Below are 21,760 nucleotides of genomic sequence, written 5' to 3'. Positions count from 1 at the left end.
TCCTGCAATAATTTAATTTGTTGTGTGTTTTTACAGCTTTTTTTGTTATTTGTTCTTTTGTTTGTAGTTTAAAAGACCTTATCCAAAGTGAAGATGTGAAACCCAAGCTGCAGTACATCATGACTAACCCTTCCTTTTCTATGGTAACATGCCAAAGTGAAGACAGTGGAATAACCTGGGAAACCAACTCGAGCAGATGTTCTACTCCCTGGACCTCAGAAACTAGTACAGCTTCTGATCTTTACAGTATGGAAAGTTCACCAGTAGGTTCTCCTCCAGGAAAAGTTATCTTTATAATGGATGAAGGCAAGATTGTTCGGAAAAGGACACGCAAATCTTCAAACAGGGTGCCGATGGCTACAAGACAGAAGGGAGGCCAGAGCAATAAAAAACGTGACTCTTCTGGAATGCAGAGGCAAGAACCAAGAACTGTTCTAGGAGATGTGCAGGCCTCCATGTTGAATGTAGAGCAGGTGGAAGCACAAGACACAGATGAGGAAATGTTGGACAACAAAGAAGATCTAGAGAATATTGCAGAAGAGCCCGTAAAACGTGCTCCAATAAGATCAATATTTAGGGAGAGCAGACTGAGGAAAGTTGGTCCAATTCTTGGAGGACCAGTACAAGCTAGAATCCAGCTGTTCAACTCAATTTTTGGAGGGACTGGGCCAGCCCCTGAAACACTGGAGAAAAACAGAAGCCGGAGAAGTAGCTCAGCTTCAGGAGATTCTGAAAAGTTCCTTGAAACATCAGTAAAAGAAAGACTGCAGAAGTTCGGTTCACTCTCAGAAGCAACACATCCGAAACATTTTCAGGGAGCAAGAAGCAAAATTCTTGAAACACCTTCCGAGAGAAGAAGGAAACAAAGACAACAACTCACAGAAGAAGCAAATCAAAGCTTTTCTTCACCAACACCACCTCTTGAAAAACAGCTTACTAAGAAAAATTATGTTTCATCTGAAAATACTGAATCTTATAAAATTAAAGAATTAACTCTTCAACATGAAGAAAGAAAAGACAGACAACCTCTTTTGGAGACTCCAAATCAGGTTTCAGGACACTTGCTGAAGAATGAAGAAGAAGCCAGGAAACAGCAAAGTCATCCACCTGCAGCCAAAACATCAATAACAGAGTCAACAACCTCCACGTCACTCAAGTCTGATGAGAAACAAGTGCTGCTTCCCTCAGCTGAAAACGCAAACAAGAAGCCAGACCAACCCCTACTGACAGCATCAGATCATCTGGATGAAGTGAAGAAGCAGGAAGTTCAGCCCATTTCTGCATCACAGTCTGTTTCAGCAGATTTTGTTAATGAACTAGATAGACCACGCTCCCAGCATATTTTGCCTACAGAATCCACATCAGAACATCCTGAGAGGGAAACAGGGAAGCCTTACTTACCTGATGATCCATCAGCTAAATCCAAATATTCCACTCTAACTGAAATAAGACAGGAAGATATTATTCCTCAGTCATCAGAAACTCCACAACCTGAGTCTGAACATGAGCTTTTAAGATATTCTGGAAATGAAACAGAGAAACAAGAAACCAAGTGTCCATCATCAACAACTGCACTGTCAGAGAGTTCAGGTCTAATGTATTCAGCTGAAAGAGAAGAGGGTCAAAAGATCCCACCCTCAGAAACTCAAAGTGTTCATTTGGAGAACCAAACAAAGTCTGAACAAGACTTTTCCCTTCAGGAAACAGCTAAGCAAGGAATTAAATTTAAACCACCAATTCCTGAGAATATAGATTCCAAATATTTCGGCATTTCATATCCTACTCATACAGAAACAGAAGAAACACAGAAAACTTCAGCTATAAATAAAGCAGTAGATTTCGATCACTCTGATTTTTCCATTGAAGAAAACAAACAAGCAGAAGGTGGGCAAATGAAGATGGAACATCCAGACCTCTCATATTCCACCGAAGAAACTGGAGAATCAGAGACAACACAGATGGAGACAGAGCATCTGGAATTCTCTTCTCCCAAGGAAGAAAAAGAGGAATTGAAGGGTGAACAGATGGAGATGGAGCATCCAGACTTCTCCTTTTCCAGGGAAGAAATAGAGGAACCAGGAAGTGCACAGCTAGAGACAGAACTTCCAGATTTCTCATATTCCAAGGAAGAAACAGAGGGATCAGAGAGTGCAATACTGGATACAGACTATCCAGAATTGCTTTTTTCCACAAAAGAAACTGAGAAATCAGGGACATCACAACTGGAGACAGAACATCCAGAATTTTCTTCCAAGGAAGAAACAAAAGAACGAGAGCATGCACAGCTGGAGATGGAGCATCCAGACTTTTCTTTTTCCAGGGAAGAAATGGAAGAATCAGACAGCGCACAGCTGGAGACAGAGCACTCAGATCTATCATATTCCAGAGAAGAAATGGTGGAATCAGAGAGTGCACAGCTGGAGATGGGTCATCCAGACTCTTCTTTTTCTAGGGAAGAAGTGGAGGAATTGCAAAGTGCACAGCTGGAGACAGAGCACTCAGATCTATCATATTCCAGAGAAGAAATGGTGGAATCAGAGAGTGCACAGCTGGAGATGGGTCATCCAGACTCTTCTTTTTCTAGGGAAGAAGTGGAGGAATTGCAAAGTGCACAGCTGGAGACAGAGCACTCAGATCTGTCATATTCCAGAGAAGAAATGGTGGAATCAGAGAGTGCACAGCTGGAGATGGGTCATCCAGACTCTTCTTTTTCTAGGGAAGAAGTGGAGGAATTGCAAAGTGCACAGCTGGAGACAGAGCACTCAGATCTATCATATTCCAGAGAAGAAATGGTGGAATCAGAGAGTGCACAGCTGGAGATGGGCCATCCAGACTCTTCTTTTTCTAGGGAAGAAGTGGAGGAATTGCAAAGTGCACAGCTGGAGACAGAGCACTCAGATCTATCATATTCCAGAGAAGAAATGGTGGAATCAGAGAGTGCACAGCTGGAGATGGGTCATCCAGACTCTTCTTTTTCTAGGGAAGAAGTGGAGGAATTGCAAAGTGCACAGCTGGAGACAGAGCACTCAGATCTATCATATTCCAGAGAAGAAATGGTGGAATCAGAGAGTGCACAGCTGGAGATGGGTCATCCAGAATCTTCTTTAACCAAGGAAGTAGTCAAGGAAATGCAAAGTGCACAGCTGGAAATGGATCATGTTTTGCTTTCCATGGAAGAAACAGAAAACCAAGCATTCAGTTCTTTTGAACTGGAACAGTCTGAAGAAGAAAAACAAGAAGAAAAAGAAGAGCTTGCAGTGGTACATTCAGATTTATCATCTTTGATGGAGGAAGTAGAGAAAGAAAACAGTACAGAAATCCAGCTGGCACATTCAGATATATTTGATTCCACCGGAAGGGCTGAGACACAACAAACAGGGTATCTGGAAACAGCATTTTCAGATTTACCATATTCTATGAATAAAACAAAGGAGCAAGAACTGTCACAAAGTGACAAAAGAGAACAGCCACAGCAAGATTCACAGTCTGGAGGTAAGCTGGATTCCTCTGCCACGGCAACGCAAGGAGAAACTACTCGGCTGCAGTCAGAGCATCCAGTTTGGCCACATTCTACCAGAAAAGAACAGGAACGTAAAACTTCACAACTGAAGGTGGAACAGCCAGAGACAACATCTTCCACTGGCAAAACAGAACATCAAAAATTGCAACCAAAGCTGGAACAAACTGATTCACTGTATTCCCACGGAGAAACGGTACAAGAAACTGTACAAAGAAACGTAGAAGGTCCAGAGCCATCATGTTTCACTAGTGAAGCAGAGCAACATGAAAATGTACAAGTAGTTTCAGAAAAGAAGGATTTATCATTCATCACTGGAGAAGTCATGCAAAAAGAAGTGGAGTCAGAAACTTTGGGGTCACAACTGACTGACAGAGCAAAGCCCTGGGAAATGCCACAAATGGAGCAGGAGCAGTCTTTTCCTTCCTGTTCCACTGCTGGTACTCAGCAACAGGAAACACCACCACTGACTGTGCCCCAGCCAGATGTTTCATGGTCCTTTGGCAGAATGGAACAAGATACAGTACAAAGAGAGGTGAAACAGCAGGAAACAGATCGACAAGAAGCTGTGCAAATGGAAACAGAGTATTCAGATATTTCAGAAAACCTGGGTAAAGAGGAGCCACAGGTTATAGACCAAATTAATTTGGCACAGCAAGAAATAGCTCGACCAGGGTTAGTGCATCCATCTTTGCCATATTCCTTCAGTAAACAAAAGGAAGAAGAAATGCAAACAGAGCCAGCATATCCAGAAAAAACATTTTATGTAAGTTCAGAAACAGAGAAGGAAATCATACAATACAAATCACAGCAACAAGAAATAGTACATCCAGAGCTAGAGCAAACATTTTTGCCTTCTTCCAGTGAAAAAGAAGCTCCACTGGAAATGGAAATAACTTCAGAACATTCAGGTTTGATATGTTCCTCTCATAATCAAGAAAAAATGTTGAAAACCCCAACCTTACCATTCCATTTAGAGCAACAAACCACTGAACAAGTAATGATGGAACATCCAGCTTTTTCATATGACGGTGGTGAATCAAAACAAGGTGACATTGTAGAACAGGAGTCAGGACATCCAGAGTTCTCATACTCCATGGGAGAAACTCAGCAAAAATCAGAACATTTGGATTCCCAAGGAAGCCTGAGTGAAGCAGCACAAGATAAAAGTATGGAAGTAGAATCTCAATACCCAAATCTGTCATGTTCTGATGTCCAAGGAAACCTGCAAGAAAATCCACAAATGGATTCAAAATATTCAGATTTATCATTTTCCTTTGGTGAAGGCAAAGAACAATCAACTCCAAAGTTTGAGTCTAAACATCAAGAATTGCCTAAAGTAGCTAGAAAAAGAGCTTCTCCAGCAACTGCACAAATAGAGTCAAAACATCCAGAAACTGCACCGTGGGAAATGAAGCATCCTGATTTGTCACATTCCACTGGTGAGACAAGCCAGGAAGAAGTAGCACCATTGGATCAAAAACACAGAAAACTTTCTTCTGGCAGAGAAAAACAGCGGAAAGCCACAAAGCAGCAGTTAGAGCAAGAAAAGTTACCACATTCTCCTGATAAAAGGGACGCTTTAGAACATACCCAGGAGGGCTTGGAACAACCAGATTTATCATTTTCCATTGATAGGCCAGATGATGAAATTACACCACCAGAGGCAGAGCACACTGGTGTGGTATCTCCTCTGGACAACACAGAGGTACAACGAAGAGTACAACAAGAAACAGAGCAAACTTATCCCTTTGGACAAATGGAAGAGGTAACAGTTCAGCCAGAAGTGAAATTTTCACATTTGTCACCTTCTGTGGGTACAGCAGAGGAAACGGAAATGGCAGAACCAGGGCAGGGACATCCTGATCTGCCTTACTCTGTTTTCAAAGTTGAAGGGCTGCAAACATCACAGCTGAAATCTGAACACCCTGGTCTAGCACGTTCCCTCAGCAAAGTGCAGGAAACAATCCAGCTGGGATTGGAAGAGCCAGGTGCATTGTATAGTCATGACAAAATGGAGCAACTCCCACCTGCACAGCTGGAGCCAGGCTATGCAAGTTGGGCACCCCTGGCCACGGAAGTGGGGAAACAAGGGACAGAGCACACAACTGTGGAATGCTCTAAAAAGGAACTGTCTGTCCACAGAGCAGAGCATCCACAAGCTGCAAAGGAGAAACTAAGAGCTCTGGATACACCATCCCAGAGTAGAAAAATAGAGCAAAGAGAAATGCTAAAAGCAGAGGCAAAGCATCCTGATTCATTGCATTCCATTGACAAAGAAAAGCCACAAGGAACTGCACAGCCAGTGTTAGAAAAACCAGATCTGTCATCTTGGCCTGGCACAACAGAGAAAGGACAAACTGCTGAAGAGGAGAAGGCAGGCTTCTTGCATTCTTTCAAAAAAGCTGCACAAGGCGAGAAAGCACGGACAGAATTGGGACATTCAGAATTATGTCATTCTCTTAGTGAGGCAGAACAGGAAACTTTAAATGCAAAATCACACCATTCAGATTTATCTGCTGGCAGATTAGAACACCACGGAATCATACAGCCAGAGGCAGAAATAATGGATTTATCATGTTCAATTGGTGAAACACAGCAAACTCAAATTGCTGATGAGGATTTGGAGTGCCTGGATTTATTTCATTCCACTGGCACAGTGCAGCAAGAAAAGATTCAACCAGAGAAAGAACAGACAGATGAGTTTTCATCCTCTCTCAGTAAAGCAGAACAATGGAAAGATGCACGAATGCAGGCAGAACACCCTGAGCTGCAGTGCTCTATGGAGGAAACAGAAGGACTGCAAAAATCCCAAGCAAAATCACAATATGAAGATTTGTCCTTCTCTGTTGGCACAGCAGAACCTCATAAAACAACACAGCCAGAGTTGAAAGAACAGAGTTTGTTGCATTCGTTTGTCAAAACAAAGCCATCCTGGGCTGCCCTACCAGAGTCTGAACATTCAAATGTCATGGAGGCCATGGGCAAAGTACTGCACATGGATTTGTCCTCTTCTGTTAGTGAAGAAAAACAAAGTGCACAGCTGGAGGTCAAACAGGAGAGGGGAACCTATACATTACAACCAGAGGAAGTAGTACAACTAAAATTGAAACAACCAGTGTTTTCAAGTCCTCGTGGCATGGAACAGCAACTAAATACATCCCCAGTGGAAGGGGAATTCCCAGACTTCTTCTATTCCTCTGGCAAAACACAAAAACAGGACACTGCACAAGCAGAGTTCACGCCTTCTGATTTTTTGCATTCCACAGGAAAATCAGAGCAGTTGCAACCAGAACAGCTGAATTCAAAACATCCAGATTTGTCATACTCTCTTGGCAAAGCAGAGACTCACGGAATAAAGCCACTAGATTTATCATACTCCTATGGCAAGGCAGAGCAACCACAGACTGCCCAGCTGGAGCATCCAGAGATACCATATTTCACTGGTGAAACAAAGTGGAGGGATGGGGTCCAACCTGAACAACCATGTGTTAGTTTGCAGTCCTCTGAGGCTGAAACAGAGCAGCCAGAAACACCTTCTGTATCACATACCTTTGTCAAGACTGAGGAGCAGGGAACTGCACAACCAGCCTTCAAACAATCAGATTTATTAAGTCCTACTGACAAAGCAGAAAAGCATGAAATGCCCCCACTGAGAACAGGACATTCACAGAAGCGAGACACTGGTGTTCCTTCATCTTTAAGTGCTCGGCTGGAAAGTGAACAACAAAATTTATCATTTTCCACTGAGGAAGCAGACAGCCACAAAATTCAAGCATATTCATCTCTTGCTGAACAAACAGTGTCTGTACCTTTGGGTGCTTCACACACTGTCTCTGAAATAAGCCCTGAAGGAAGTCCAAAGTCTTCACCTCTAACTGGAGGCTCATCCCCCAAACATTTAGAAACATCTTACTCCCGCTGTAAAACAGAGCACTCAGAAACTGCCCAGCCTGAGCCAGGATCCTTTTTTGCAAGAAAAGCAGAGAATACAGAAAGTCTTCTACGTTTGCCTGTAGCTGCAGAGTCTGAGGTTGAATGTGAAATTTTGGCTGAAGCTGAGAGAGAACAGACTCCACATTACTTTCACACAGCTATACAATTGGAATCTGAACAACTAAATTTATCATATTCTACAGATAAAACAGACACTCTAGAAAGTCAGGATTACTTGACTGTACCTTCAAAACTGCAGTCTGAACCTTCAGTTCCATTTTATTCAGCTGACGAAACCTGTCAGCAAGAAGTTCCACCTTATTCAAAACCAGTCTCTGAATACTTGGTTCCCACACGGTCCCTTGCTGAACAAGAAAAGCAAAGTATGCAGCCACTTATTACCCAGCCCATACAATCAGAGTGTGAAGATGTAATTCCACCACACAATGAAAAACAACTGCAAAAAATTCAACTCAGTTCACCTGAAACAGCAAGCTTGAAGACAGCGCACTTGGAGAGTATGTCTCGAGTGCAAGACCAAGATAAGCTAGAATCTCGTTTGTTGGACACAATGTATTTGTCTCCAGACCAGCTAAGAAGTTCCCCCAAATTCACTACTGAGCAACATGAACAAGAAATGCAACCCGATGTACAGACAGTGCCAAGGTCAGTGACCACAGAGTCAAAGGTGACCGGTGTAGCAGACCAGCAAGCAGTGTCATCAGAGTCATCTCTATCTTTTCATAAATTACCAGGAAAGTCAGAACTTGAAAAGTCAGTATCAGTGGCTTTCACTGATGATGAAGAGAAACAAAATACCCCACCATCTTTATCTGATGTAGCAGACATGCTTGGAAAGCAATCTAGCAAAGCTTCAGGCCTTTATACTGAAGGAGGGCATAGATGTGAAATGCAACGTTTTGAAGACCAAAAGCATATAACCTTGGAGCATCTGGGAGCGGTTTCTTCAGACCTTGTTCATGAAACTGTGACACACAAAACTCAGCATTATTCTGGTGAATGGGGCAGCCCTTCTTCAGCAGAGATTAAGTCCCTTAGCTCCAGTTCTGAAGAAAAGCAGAAACCAGATACTCCATCTTTTGGGCTGGCTAGCTGGCTGGTAGAAGAGGTAAAAGCTCGCTCAGTTAGTCCAATAGGGGCTGTGGATAGAGACTCACAAGGAATTCGGCTTTCGCCAAATGAAGCTCCTGATTTTGGATCAAAACAATTCCCAGCTGGAAGTGGCACAGAACTTACAGTTCATGGGACTACAGAGACTAAGGGACATAGATTTAGAGTTTCTGAATCAGCGTCAAATAAATTTCCTCCCAAGAAGTCCTCAGACACTAGTCCCAAAACACAAAGGTATGATTTACCATCTCTAGTAGGGGATAATCAAGGTCCAGATAAACTTCTGGACCATGAAACTAGTACTTCAATCCTGACAAAAACTGAAGCAATGCAACACCTGGAGGTAGGAAAAATGTCTGAAGTGCCTGAACATTACCTGAGAGAAGGGGAAAAAATGCAACATGCAAGTACTGTAGAAGACAGTCAGCATACTCCAGAGACTACTGAACAAAAAGACCTATTTAATATCATTTCAGAAGGTTATGAAATACTCAATATTCACGCACCTACACATATTTCTTCTGTTGATCAAGAAGAAAGTAAACACATGCCTGATAAATTAGAATACTTGGAAACAAATACTTCATTTAGAAGAAAATTAGGTGATGATGGCCAGACAGCCCTAACTTCTGGAAGAACCACAGAAATTTCAGAAAGCTCAGTATTGGGAAAGACTGAAACCCATGAACTAATAGAATCAGTCAAAAAGGATGATGTTGAGGAAACTGGAGAAATTCAACAAGAAAACCTCCTGTTGCCAGAAAACAATAATTATGCAATGCTGGATCCTAATAATGGTACTGCTGATGTGGATTATTTTGAAAAATACACATTGATTGATGATAAATCCCCAATTCAGCCACAATTTGAAAGACAAATTTCATTGTCTCCTGTGACAGAAGATCCTACTGAATCAATGGAAGAGGCCAAATCTTTTAAAACAAGTACTGAGGTAGATACTTCGGAAGAGTTTTCCTTGCTTGAGGACCTGGATGAAGTCTTTTATGGTACCATAAAAGGAGAAAGCAAAATGCAGTTCTATGCAGAGGCTTCAAGACCTTTACCACTGCAGAAATCAATTGATTCTAGCAGTAAAAGCTTTACAAATGTAGAAGAAGAACAGAAGTCACCAGGGACCCCACTCTTTGATTCAGAAGAAGGAGTGCTAGAACGATCTCTCTTGTTCCCTACCACTGTTGCTGCAGTCAACCCAGAGCTTTTAGAGGAGCCACCTGCTCTGTCATTTTTATACAAGGACCTCTATGCGGAAGCAGTAGGAGAAAAGACAAAGGATGAGACTCCCTCTGATGAAGAAAGTGGTAATTCTAATGCATCTTTCCCTAGTAGAAATTCAGACACAGATGATGGAACTGGAATGTATTTTGAAAAATATATTCTTAAAGATGAAATTCCAAGTAAGGCCATAGGGCCTCAAAAAGATCAGATACCAGAAGATGAATCCTTTAGTGGAGAAATTTTGGTTTGGAGTTCAGAGAACAAGCAGGAGCAGGGATTTGGTGATTTTCAGTATGTCAGAACTGAGGTTCTGTCAGAAAGAGGTGTTATGGAGAGAGACAAAATTCAGGTTGACAGCAACATTCAAGCAACAATTTGCAAGCCAATGCATGCCATTCCTTTTGGAAGCAAAACAGTTCTTTCAGGTGTAAGAACTGATACCACTGAACAAAGAGAAGAAGAAAACGTATCAGTAGAAACAACTGAAGAGTTGCCAGAGCAGTCAAGTCAACAAGCACACAGTCAACGAGTGGATTATCAGGGAGCTGTGTATCAAGAAGCTGGCACTAAGCAGGAAGAATGGCAAGATGTAACAGCAGTTCCTCAAATGGAAAAGTACGTTCCATATGTCAGGGCTCCCACTGAAGACAGTGTAGATGATCAGTATACTCAGGAACATCTGTCCTGTGTCCCTACCATTCAGCAAACAGAGAATCCAGACTTGCCAATAGAGGAGCAGCACCCTGATGTTTATGAGGATCTTGCTGAGTCAATGGACTATGATGTGATTACACAAGAAGAGCTTTTGCAAGATGAAATATCGTCTCAATTTACACACGAGGAGCTATTATTTGAAGACAGGGACTCCTTTGATCATGCTGCTGATAGTTATGAATTTGTTAATGAGCCAGAACAAAGAACACCTGTTGAGCTTGAAGATTCAGGCTTTGTGGTGATGTATCCTGAAAAATCAGCAATGAACATTCCTCAAGTTGAGAGCCCACAAAGAGAACTGAAGAAAGCACAAGTAGACACTTACTGTTACCACTGCAAATGCCCAATATCTGCTATTGACAAGCTTTTTGGAGAGCATAAAGACCATGAAGTCACAACACTAGATGATGCTGCAACCAAGATGAAGGTAAGAATTAATTTGGGTAAGAAAAGGAGCTACTAATTTTTTCAGTCCTCTTGCATTGTCAAGGGCAAAGGCTTCAAAGAGCAGTCCAGAAGCCAAGTTGCAGTATCTATAAAATACAAACTATTTCTAAACACCTGTTAGAGATCTTGAAGGGAGACTATCTTACTAACGTATTCTCTGGAGTCCCAGGCTTGCTAGGCTGGTGTTTTAATTTATTCAGAAGCTTGAATGGCCTTGTTTATTTGTAGTTGTTACCAGACTTTTCATCTTTCAGTCTTCTCATCTGTGTAAGTTTGTTCTGGTTTTGATATGTAGGGGGAGAAATGGGAAGAACGTTGTTTCTATGAAAATAAAACTTGAGTAACAGCAGCTCACTTCACTTGACAAGGTACAGAAGCCTCCATATGTGGAGACCAGTATCACCATAAAGTGTTCCCTGTCTCACCTACATGCGTTGGTTGCTTGGAGGTGTTAGACAAATTACACTGCACAGTTTTGTTGAAGTGCCAACCTGTTTTCTGTTCCATTCATTTTCTTCTGCAAGATGGCCTTAAACTGGAGAGGGATGTTTAACAAAAGCATGTGCTGACAGGACAAGGGCGAATGTCTTTAAATTGAAAGGGGGCAGGTTTATGTTAGACATAAGGAAAAAAATTCTTCACTGTGAGGGTGATGCGACAGTGGAACAGATTGTCCAGAGAAGTTGTGGATGCCCCACCACTGGAAGTGTTCAAGGCCAGGCTGGATGGGGCTCTGAGCAACCTGGTCGAATGGAATGTGTCCCTGCCCATGGCAAGGAAATTGGAACGACATGGTCTTTAAGGCTCCTTCCAACCCAAATCATTGTGATCTGTGCTAATAGCGTTATAGTGTCAGCACAGGTAGGAGTTTATGAAGTCCTACTTCTTGCCACTATCTCTAAGCTGTTCCCTCTTAAAAGACAGATAAAATGCCCTCCATTTCGGTAGGCTAGTCCATTGCTACCAATACTAGTGAAAATGCCTTTTCTATGGAAGCTATTTTCATTAAAGTGCAGTTCTGCTTGTGAAAACAACATGAGTGTGATACCTCACTTCTCCCATATCAGGTCTGTTCCTGTACAAGTGAACATATCATACAGGTGTTCCTTTCTTGGTTACCAGCTATTTACTCTCACAGCAGTAAATGTGAGGTGAAAGGTGAGAGTCTTGGCAACAAATGAAAGGTGAGGTCTCTTTCTTGGCACATGTTCATTTGAAAGAAATACAGATTTTGTGTCATTTCACTGAAATTCCAGAAGGGCTTGTATTGGTAGTATTTATGTAATCTTTATGTTACCTCATATGCAGAAGAGAGAAATCAAAAGTAGGAGGAGCCAATATGACAGTTTCAAATATCAATACTTGCAAACTATCTCCATGGTGTGCAGATGTAGATCTGCTTTTTATTTATGGCCATTCATGCTTGACTTAGCAGTGATAACAAGCCACAAGTAAGTCACTAACAAAGTCACAGACCCCAGCCACCCCTCAAATGTACCTGCATTACAGCGAGTCAAGTTAAGCTGCAAATAAACATCCCATGATATCATTCTCTGGCTGTGGAGCACAGACATGAAGCCAATATTAAATCTGGCTGCAACACAGGCCTGGCTTCACATGATTTCTAACACTCAGGGCTCAGGTTACTTTGAGACTGCATTTGTATGTCTCTTGTTACTTCTGTATAATTACTGAGAAAACATTAAGATAGCAAAATGATTATTGCATGATTTTTAAAATTATTTTAATTATTTTTTATTATTGTTGCTTGAAAAATGTAAGAACATAGCTTCACAGTAAATTAAATGAGCTATGGATGGCATCTGTCAGGTTTTATAGATCATCTTGACAAACAGAAATTTGTTTCCAAGTCTTGATGATTTGCCGTAAGTATTTTTAAAGTGAGCTTTCAATTGTATTGTCCAATGTGACATTTGTAATTAGTGTAAAGTCATGTGCTTTTTTCCTACAGATCTAACTGTAAAATTCTGCCATAATAAGAAGCTCTTACAAAGGAAGACAACCTTCCTTTTAGATTTATGCCATCAAATTAAAACTAAGCATTTTTATAAATTATGAATTGCTCCAGAGCAGTTGAACAACTTGTTTTCATAAAAGGTCAAGAAGGACTAAGAAAAAGTTCTGAGTTGTCTCGGATGCCTGTTGTGCCTTGGGCTGCTTTTGTTTCCACATAACTCCGTCAGTGATTTTGACGATTTCTTGCTTATAGGAATTTTATATATATATATACACATAGGAATTTTATATATATATATACACACATACAAGGATATCTATTTACATATACATACATAAAGGGATATCTATTTATCTATATATCGATCTATATATAGACAGATATCTATCTTTAAAATTCAAATTTAAAAAGCCATGACACCGTACAATCTATTACCCTCACAACTACCTTTGTTATCTTCCTTTTTATGGGCTTGTTCCTGTGATCTTTCAAGGACACTCATGAGGCTCTGAGTACCTTCACTTTCTGGCAAAGCTGCTTGGGAATTCATACCATTCAACAGCTTGTATGGACACAGCACCTTATCAAACTGAGCTCACTTTTTTGGTTTGGAAAGAGTTCAGTGACTGTTCCAGTTGCTATTTCTGTGCTTGTCTTTGTAGCCAGGGTGATACTTTGAACTTACTTAGCAATTGTTACAATGGTGGCTCATGGCAAAAGAAAAATATTCACCTAAAATAAATTCTGTGTAAAAAGTTTATAAAACAACCTGTCTAAGTTACTGAAACATTTTAAATTTCAGGATCAGTTAAGCAAATTGCTAACAGCACTGGAAGAAAAGTCAATGAAGATTGAAGAGTTTGTGAGTGATATTGAACTGCGATTTAACTCAGTTGAGGTAAGTCCTGTGTTTTATCACACTAGTTTTCCTTCCCTCTACAAGATTACTTCTCAGATATGCTTGCCTTGTTGAGCAACTTCATTGCTTCCACTAAAATGGGCTGTTTCTCCAGTCCTTAAACTGACTTCTCTGGAAATTCACTGAAAGGTGTTAACTTTGGAGGAAGAAAAAGATTGCTTTTTTGCGCATTACTGCAAAGTGGAATATGTAACTGTCAAACACTGAAGGAAAAAGTTCCCTTAATTTTGTTTATGCCTATAAAAAGCTCACACTATGTCTTTATTTAGAATCCCATGTGAAGCATCTAAATTAGCTGGCCAGTATTTTAAGTTCTGACTGCCCAAGTTCTTAAGCCTTGAGAACTGTATTAACTGCAGTTTTAAGTATAGATTTTTAGCTATTTTGTAGTCAGACTTCTTATCTCAGTACTCAAATATTAAAATTTAATTTTAAACCCTAAAAGTAAAAAAAAAAAAAAAAAAAGCTGTTGTTGTTTTTGATGTATTTCTCTAAAGATATTTCTCCCAGAGGAGTTTGCTTGCAGAAATAAAATTGTCTTATTGTAAATGTGACAGAATGAATCTGGTGGATGGTTCATGTATGGGTAATAGAGAATTTCTGTATATTCATTAATGTTGTCATTTTATTCTGCAGGAAAACTGTAAGAAAAATGCAGACTTATTGGAAAAGCAGAATGAAGAGATGCTCAAGAAAGTGGTAGCTCAATATGATGAGAAATCAGAGAACTTTGAGGAAGTGAAGAAGATGAAAATGGAGTACCTGTATGAGCAGATGGTAAATTTCCAGCAAACTGTTGATTCAGCAAAGGAAACTTTGGAGACAACAGTAAAAGAAACAGATGAAGTGGATGGATTTGTTTTCCTAAATGTAAGTAAAATTAGCTTTCATGCTGTAGCTTTTATGATATTAGTTAGGAAAGGACTTCTGTATCTAGGGTCTCAATGAGTTATTTACTTTTCTTTTTAAGACAGCTAAATCCTGCTAACTCAGCTATTCCACTCTGAAGCTGCTCGATCATTTGCTTTTGATGTGGGAATTCTCAGAGAGAACTGTAGAGATGATGCACAGGACAATAATGTGACTTACACTACTAAAATGGTTCTGTTCATTTTATAAGAAGGTGAAAAGACAGTTTGATAATATATCTAGAATTAATCACTGAGAAGTAAGAGACATTACTGTATTCAGGTATTTTACTGTATGAAAAATAAAATACATATTATGTATAATAATAAACAACAAGAAAATTACTTTTGAAACAAGAAAATGTAATTGAAAAGTAAAATTGTTTCTGGGTTTTAGGGTTTTTTGGTGTGTGTTGTTGTTTTTGAGGGTTTTGTTGTTGTTGTTTTGGTGTGTTTTTTAAATGAGCAGATGGGCAGTATTTATGCACTCAAATTACTGAGGGTGTGATAAATATTTACTATTGAAAAACAGAGAGGGGCTGTGTTGGTTGCTGACTCGGGTAAAACCACAACAGTGGGATAGGCTGAAGGCTCTGCATGTGAGGTGCATGTCTCTAATGGTTCTTTCTGGATGTTAAGAACTTCTCCAGTGAATCTACACGACTGGGCCTGCCTAACTCATACAGTCATTAGTCTGTATTAAACTTTGTTCAGAGGGTGTTGCAGGTCCTGTGTCCTCCAATACTATTCTTGTGCTCCAATACTATTCTTGTCCTTAGGTGAGCCATGGTACTTTCTTCTCTCTACAAGTGTATTACCTCAAAGAGGTAATGGAGTCTCAAAGACGATAGAGTTTCTGGGATAATAATCTTCCCCCGTTATGGAATTAGCATGTGGTCTGGAAATTGCAGAGAAATGATCCAGAATGCCAGAAATAAAAAGGTCAAATTACTGTCTAAAGACTGATCACTCATGCAAAATAAACCAGCTTCTGAAATACAAGTGCCCAGCCCATATATGCCCTGCAGCTACAGAAATGATGGACCAGTATTTGGCTTTCTTCCCTGCTCCATGCCACACAACGTCGTAGTATCCTGTAACCAAGGGAATGTTGTGGTAGATTAGCTATTTTGGGAGGAATGAAAAATCTAGATTATTTTCCTGATTTTGTGAGGGTCAGTGCTTTGGCAAAATGATAACTTTGTAATCTGTAATTCTTTTGCGGGGCTATGAAAATTACTAGATTCCCTGCTCCCTTCTGTTAGTGATAAAGGACAGGAACTTTTTTGTTCACAGGCCAGGAAACATTAGCTGAAGATTCCTGGGGCATGGGACAAACTCTCACTCTATAAGTATAAATCTCACATAGCTTTTAGTAATAAGAAGTTACGAAGGACATTTTAGCCAGAATTTGGATTTAACTATTCTTAACGTGCAAGTGATTTCTTTCTCTAAAAGTCCTGGTTTAAGAAAGTACTTGACTATGCTCCATTTTTAAACCTAGATATTGAATACTGAACCCTCAGGCACTTAAAACAAGATTTATACTCTAATACCCTGCTGAGCCAGAGCTTTGAAATGAAATATTCCTAAGGAAACAAATTCTCTGCTGGTGTGAATGCACTGCATTCCACACAACCTCAAGTCAATAAAGCTGTGTGTTTTATGTCTGTGGAGAGTAGATAGACTGTTAGATGAACATGATTGGCTTTTCAGCACTTTGGGGGTTTTTGAAAACGGTTAACATTTTTTTTTCCTTCTCTTCCTAGTCATCTAAAGAATTGAATAAAAGGTACATGAAGTATGGGTTAAGTGCACTGTAGTGAGTACTAGGCCTAGCATGCTAGATGCTTCATGCAGTATTTGCAAGCTTTGAAAACACACTGCTAGTAATCAGAGCTACCTTTATAAATAATGAAATTTAGAAAAGTGGCTTTATACTTGTTGCTGTAACTGACTGGTTTTGAAGTGTTTTGCACATGCTCTGTAATGCATTAATTAAACAGCATGTTAGAACATCAGCTCAATTTTAAATCTCTACACAGACATTTTTAAACAGATGCTCCTGGTAGTTATTACTATACATACATATACAATAACCATTTTGACCATCTGTCCATCTTTTAGACTGATCAGATATATCACTGATATGTTTCTTTTTTCACAAGTCTGATTCTGTATCACTTGGTCTCTGAAAGGTTATAACAAAAAGCAATACAGGTAGCTGGACTACTTTGGACTATGTTTCTTGAACACAACTCCAGAAAAATGAGATTAAGTAGATTTCCAAACCTGACTAGAAGACTATAAGCTGATGTTTTCCTGTGGCTCTCCACTGGTACTGCCTAATTCACAGTGTGTTGGAGGGCTGGTGCCTCATCATGGCTGCATCATGGTCTGCCTGTACACAACAGTAAATGCATACAATCACAAACAGTTTTCTGCCATGTGGGATTTTCTCAAGGGAGTTACTTTGGTGAGTCCCATCCTTTATGAGAGAAGTGTTCAATCATAAGCCCATATTCCCCAAATAAATTTTCTAGGGTAAAAGAGAAACATTCAGAGCGGTTGGCTCCAGGCTTCTCTCGTGCAAGCCCCCCAAACTGCACTACCCACCCCACCACCCCTGACTTTCCCCAGAGGGCTTGGGCACTGTGCAGTGCAAATCAAACATACCCTTGTCAGTGCTGCCTCAGCCATCACAGGGATATGCATGCTGACACAGACTGGGGCATAACACCAGGGTTTCAGTTTGCAGTCAAATTACAACCCCAGGAGAGAGATCTGAAGAGAATGTGACAAACACCCCTTCAAGGTTTCTATTAATCTCCAAAATTAGAACTATAAATCTGGACTCACCTGTTGCAAGTCAAACTGTCTGGCCATGTATCTGCATTTAGTTTATTGCATATGATTAGAGCAGGTAAAATGAGACAAAATGATTTTCCAATGCTTTCTGTCCGCTTGATCTTCTTTACTTACACAATAAAGTTTATTCTGTTTGGTGCATGGTCTTGTTTATTACTTTAGTTTGATAATACCTGTTAATCTAAAATAGGTTAAGAACAAGTCTCTTTAACAATGCATGTTTTTCTAAAGAAAGTGTATTTTGTATTTGCTGTGCTTTGCTAATATGTATAATTAACTACTTCAGTGACTGAAAAAAATGAAGGGGAGAAAGATAAAATTTAGATGCCTTGAAAAAAAAAAAATTCTTCCATTTTCTTGAGGCTGCTTCTGTCCCAGAGTTAAAAAGGTTCTGTTTTTTTTTTCATACAATGAACCCAGCAAGTATGGGCTAATTAAGTGGAATCTATTTTCCCTCTCATGTTTTTTGGCTTGCCACAAGCAGCCGCTTTACGTTACATCTCTGGAGTCAGCTGCTGTAGTTAGCTCTAAGTTTGTAACCTTTAAAGGCACTGCATTACCAAGCCCAAGCCCATCTCTTTAGAGTCTTGCTGTGAACTTCCACACCTTCACATTCTCGTGGGTTGTGTGCACTCTCACTGTGCTCCTGACTCGAAACTGCAGTCTGAATGTTCAAAATCAGGGAAACAGCTTCTCCCTTCCATGCTGTCCACAAGTTCACAGGAAATATTTCGAGAAGTGCAAGTCACGTGGTCTTTCCTTCTGGCCTTTGGAAAACTATGCAATACCACAAAGGATTTATATGGACAGATAATACCGTCCCTGCCCAGCTCCGTCGGGTCCCGCGTGCGCCCACAGAGCACGGGTGGGTTCAGTGCTACAGTCGGTAGCAAAGAGCTGAAAAGCATTTGCGTGCCTTCCAGCAGGAGCATCTATGACTGCCACACTGTCCAAGGTTACAGAGGCAAATGTGAACGTGATCCCGAAACTCACAGTTCTATCCAGGGGCAGGGAAAAGGCGGGACTAGGGAACGGGGACCAATGCGGAAGCTCTGGGGGAGTGACGAGGGATAGAGGCTGACAGCCAGCCGGGGAATCCAACCTGGGGTAGATTAACACAACAGAACAAACATTGTGGGAGAAGCCTTTGTGGTCACCTTAACGTAAAGTGGTTCCTGTGGCACCAGGGACTTTTCTTACTGAGCACTCTCTGTCCCTTGTAGTGTATGTTCACTGGCCACGACAGACAGATATGTGTTTTCTTCCAATTAGGTTGCTTTCTGCAATGGATACCACTCTCTCTTTAGAGAAGGTGCCCAGTGCTTTTTCTCTGTTCGAGCACTATGCAGACAGCCCAGGACAAAGCAACCAACACTCCTTACAACACGTGGCTGGTAAGAAACTCTGGATATCGTCTTCACAAAACCTGACATTTTGGCAATGCTTTGGAAATTTTAGGAAGCTAAAAATAGAATCTATTTGAGAAGTGTAGATTTCCAAAGCATGTAATTAGCAATCAGAGTTGAATGTAAAATGAAGTTTAATTGTGCACAAGTGTTTGGCTTATAGTAGGTACAGTAAGATGAGCAACAGAGGGAGGAATGCTAAATTGGGGGATTCTTGCATCATTTCAGACATCTGTACCTCAGACAAGCTGAAGGTGTCTTTCTGTAAATCTCCTGGGGCTAAAAAAGTTGCTTTTCCTTGCATGCAGAGATAGAAGAAGCAATCAGTGGGTCTCCTGAGCTCTCTTCCTCTGAGGATGGCAGCCCCAGAATGCCTGGTGTGGGAATGAGAGCAGTGGGCTGGTTGATGGTTGAGGTCCCTGGACTTGTCACAAGTGAATGGAGGCACCTGAAACTCCCAAGGGATGTGAAGGGAAAGTGGTTAACTATAGCTGGAAACAGCCTCTGCTTGGGAGGCTGGTAATGAAAATTGCACATGATAAAGGGGTTTACTTATCTCTGTCTGATATTTCATGTCCTTTAAAGAGCCTGACTGAGCTTTCTGCTCTGCCTGTGTATATAAGTGTATTATCGAGATCTGGACAGCTGTCAACAAAGATCTTGTCAGCACCATTTTGTGGTTCATTTTCTTCATAATGGGACCTCACTCCGGGGTTTCTTTTTCAAGAGAACATTGGTTTAGGGATGTCACATCTCATTGTCAGGCTTTGTGGCCCCCCATTCATCATCACATGCACCACTGCCAGCATAGTCACTCCCTGGCTTTTGACGTGAAGCCCCTTTCTCATGTGTTTGGTCCCTGAGCACTGAAACTAGAGCATTAGATTCCCTAAGGTGCTTTGTTCACTGGCTGGATTTTCAAGTGACTAATGGGACCATAGAGAAGTGCCCACCTTGTGCTGACTCTCTGGTGTCTTACGAGGGCTGAGTGCACTTAGCAGTGTCAGTATGGGGAGATTGTCTCTCTCCTCCACACCACTACTTTTATTAGACCTGGAGGAACTCAAATATATCTGAGATGTTAATGTCCTTGTCAGATGTATATGAATTTGCCTGTGGCAATTGTAAGCTTCTCAGGTGAAGTTGGACATGCATTTGTGCATGCAGCATTATTGCAGTGTCATTTTTTTAGGAAGTCAGATAAAACAACCACTTTTATAACTCACTCTTTCAGTTAACTTGCTGGTGTAAATGTGCTATGTGTCTTGGCTTAGTTCCCAAACTTCCTCTTGCAGTCCCGTGGGTGCAACCGTTCATTCCTCCTAGGCTACTGCCTACTGGCAAGGTCATACAGGAGGAGAGATCCATGTATTTCTTTTTCCCACAAGTCACTCCAACATATATTTCCCTAAACTGCTGAAGCCTGCTTTCTGAGTTAGTTTGCATTAGCTACTGTGTTTGCTGGCTCCAGACCAGTTTGCTTTGACAAACTGCAGATGAGTAATTGTCCACTAGTAAGAGATCTTCAAAGGTCCTTATTCTTTATACTTACTTAATCTCTAACATACCTAGACATACCTGTCTTCACCTTTTCTGCAAAGTATTTCAACTGCTATTGTGATTTTTACTTTGGCAAGCAGTAGACAAAAAAAATTCAATGAGTTTTTTCTTATTTATTTGATAGTTTGTTTTTTCAAGGTTACACCCTCCCTGAAGGAAAATAGTTACATGCATACATGAAACTTGATTAGGAATTGAATGGCTTGAAACATTAATTTTTCACATACTGAAGACCATTTTCAGATACTCACAATTTTATTTGAATTAAGCTATATGACAGAATGCCTATGAACATGCCAGGTTTCTTCAATCCATGTATTTTCCTTCAGAAAATATGGTGTTTTACTGAACAATTTCATAAAACATTATTTTCACCACTTCAGAAACATCTTTCTTTCAAAATGCCCTCCATTTCCCAATTTTCCATATCCACTAATGAAATGCCCTTTTCCCTCAAATTCTTCCTTCTTTCATGTAATCCATTTCCATTCAGAAATGCATTAGCATAAAAAACCCTTGCAGCATACCATTGAGCATAACGGAACCCAGGTTCTGCCTGGGAATAGAAGAGTGGGAATAATTTAAAAATTTGAAAATCATTCTTTCCAAAGCCCACTGCAAGTCCTGGCCTTTTATACTGGAAGGCAAGGACCTTTGCTGATTGCAAAAAAGTTGCCCGTAGAGTTACAGAGGAATGTATCTGCTCTCCTTCTTCAACTACACATAACCAAGGAAATAGTGTTTCTCATTACATCAGAAAACATATGGATTATTATTTTTCTCCTGGGGCTGTGGAGATTACGTAGCACAATGGAAAACTTCCTTACACCACAGCACTTCAATGAAAACTGAATTGATGAGAACATATCCCACTTTTCTGTTGAAAAATATAATTTAGTCAAACTCCTATTGCAAATACCTCATTTTTTATTAAAATTCACTTTAAAAGGGACCACTTAAAAAAGTACAATGCACAAAGATGCTGTTTCTGAACAGTTCAGCTTCTTGTTTCGAAATTGCTTTTTTTCAAATTGTTTCATATTAAGCAAAAGGAAATTAGAAATCAAATGTTTCTCAACGTTGCTGAACTGAATTTCGATCTACGATTTTTTTTCAGAAGTTTCATTCAATAAACTAGCT

At 40.4% G+C, this 21,760-nt stretch overlaps 1 protein-coding gene across 2 annotated transcripts in view; it reads left to right on the top strand.

Moving 5' to 3' along the window:
• The window catches only part of CMYA5 (cardiomyopathy associated 5), a 46,846-nt gene that overhangs the window by 7,901 nt on the left and 17,185 nt on the right, over window positions 1-21,760 (top strand). Inside the window, exons 2-6 of one of the 2 annotated variants that reach the window (XM_069002384.1) lie at window positions 68-10,961; window positions 13,762-13,857; window positions 14,515-14,748; window positions 16,556-16,578; window positions 18,927-19,048. In XM_069002384.1, coding sequence (XP_068858485.1) covers window positions 68-10,961; window positions 13,762-13,857; window positions 14,515-14,748; window positions 16,556-16,578; window positions 18,927-19,048 — 11,369 coding nt within the window. The other variant, XM_069002385.1, reaches the window with a different exon arrangement.

Source organism: Aphelocoma coerulescens (genome assembly GCF_041296385.1).
Source record: "Aphelocoma coerulescens isolate FSJ_1873_10779 chromosome Z unlocalized genomic scaffold, UR_Acoe_1.0 ChrZ, whole genome shotgun sequence".
Lineage (NCBI taxonomy): Eukaryota > Metazoa > Chordata > Aves > Passeriformes > Corvidae > Aphelocoma > Aphelocoma coerulescens.
Note: the sequence above shows the minus strand (reverse complement) of the source record. Positions and strands in the feature narration are given on the sequence as shown.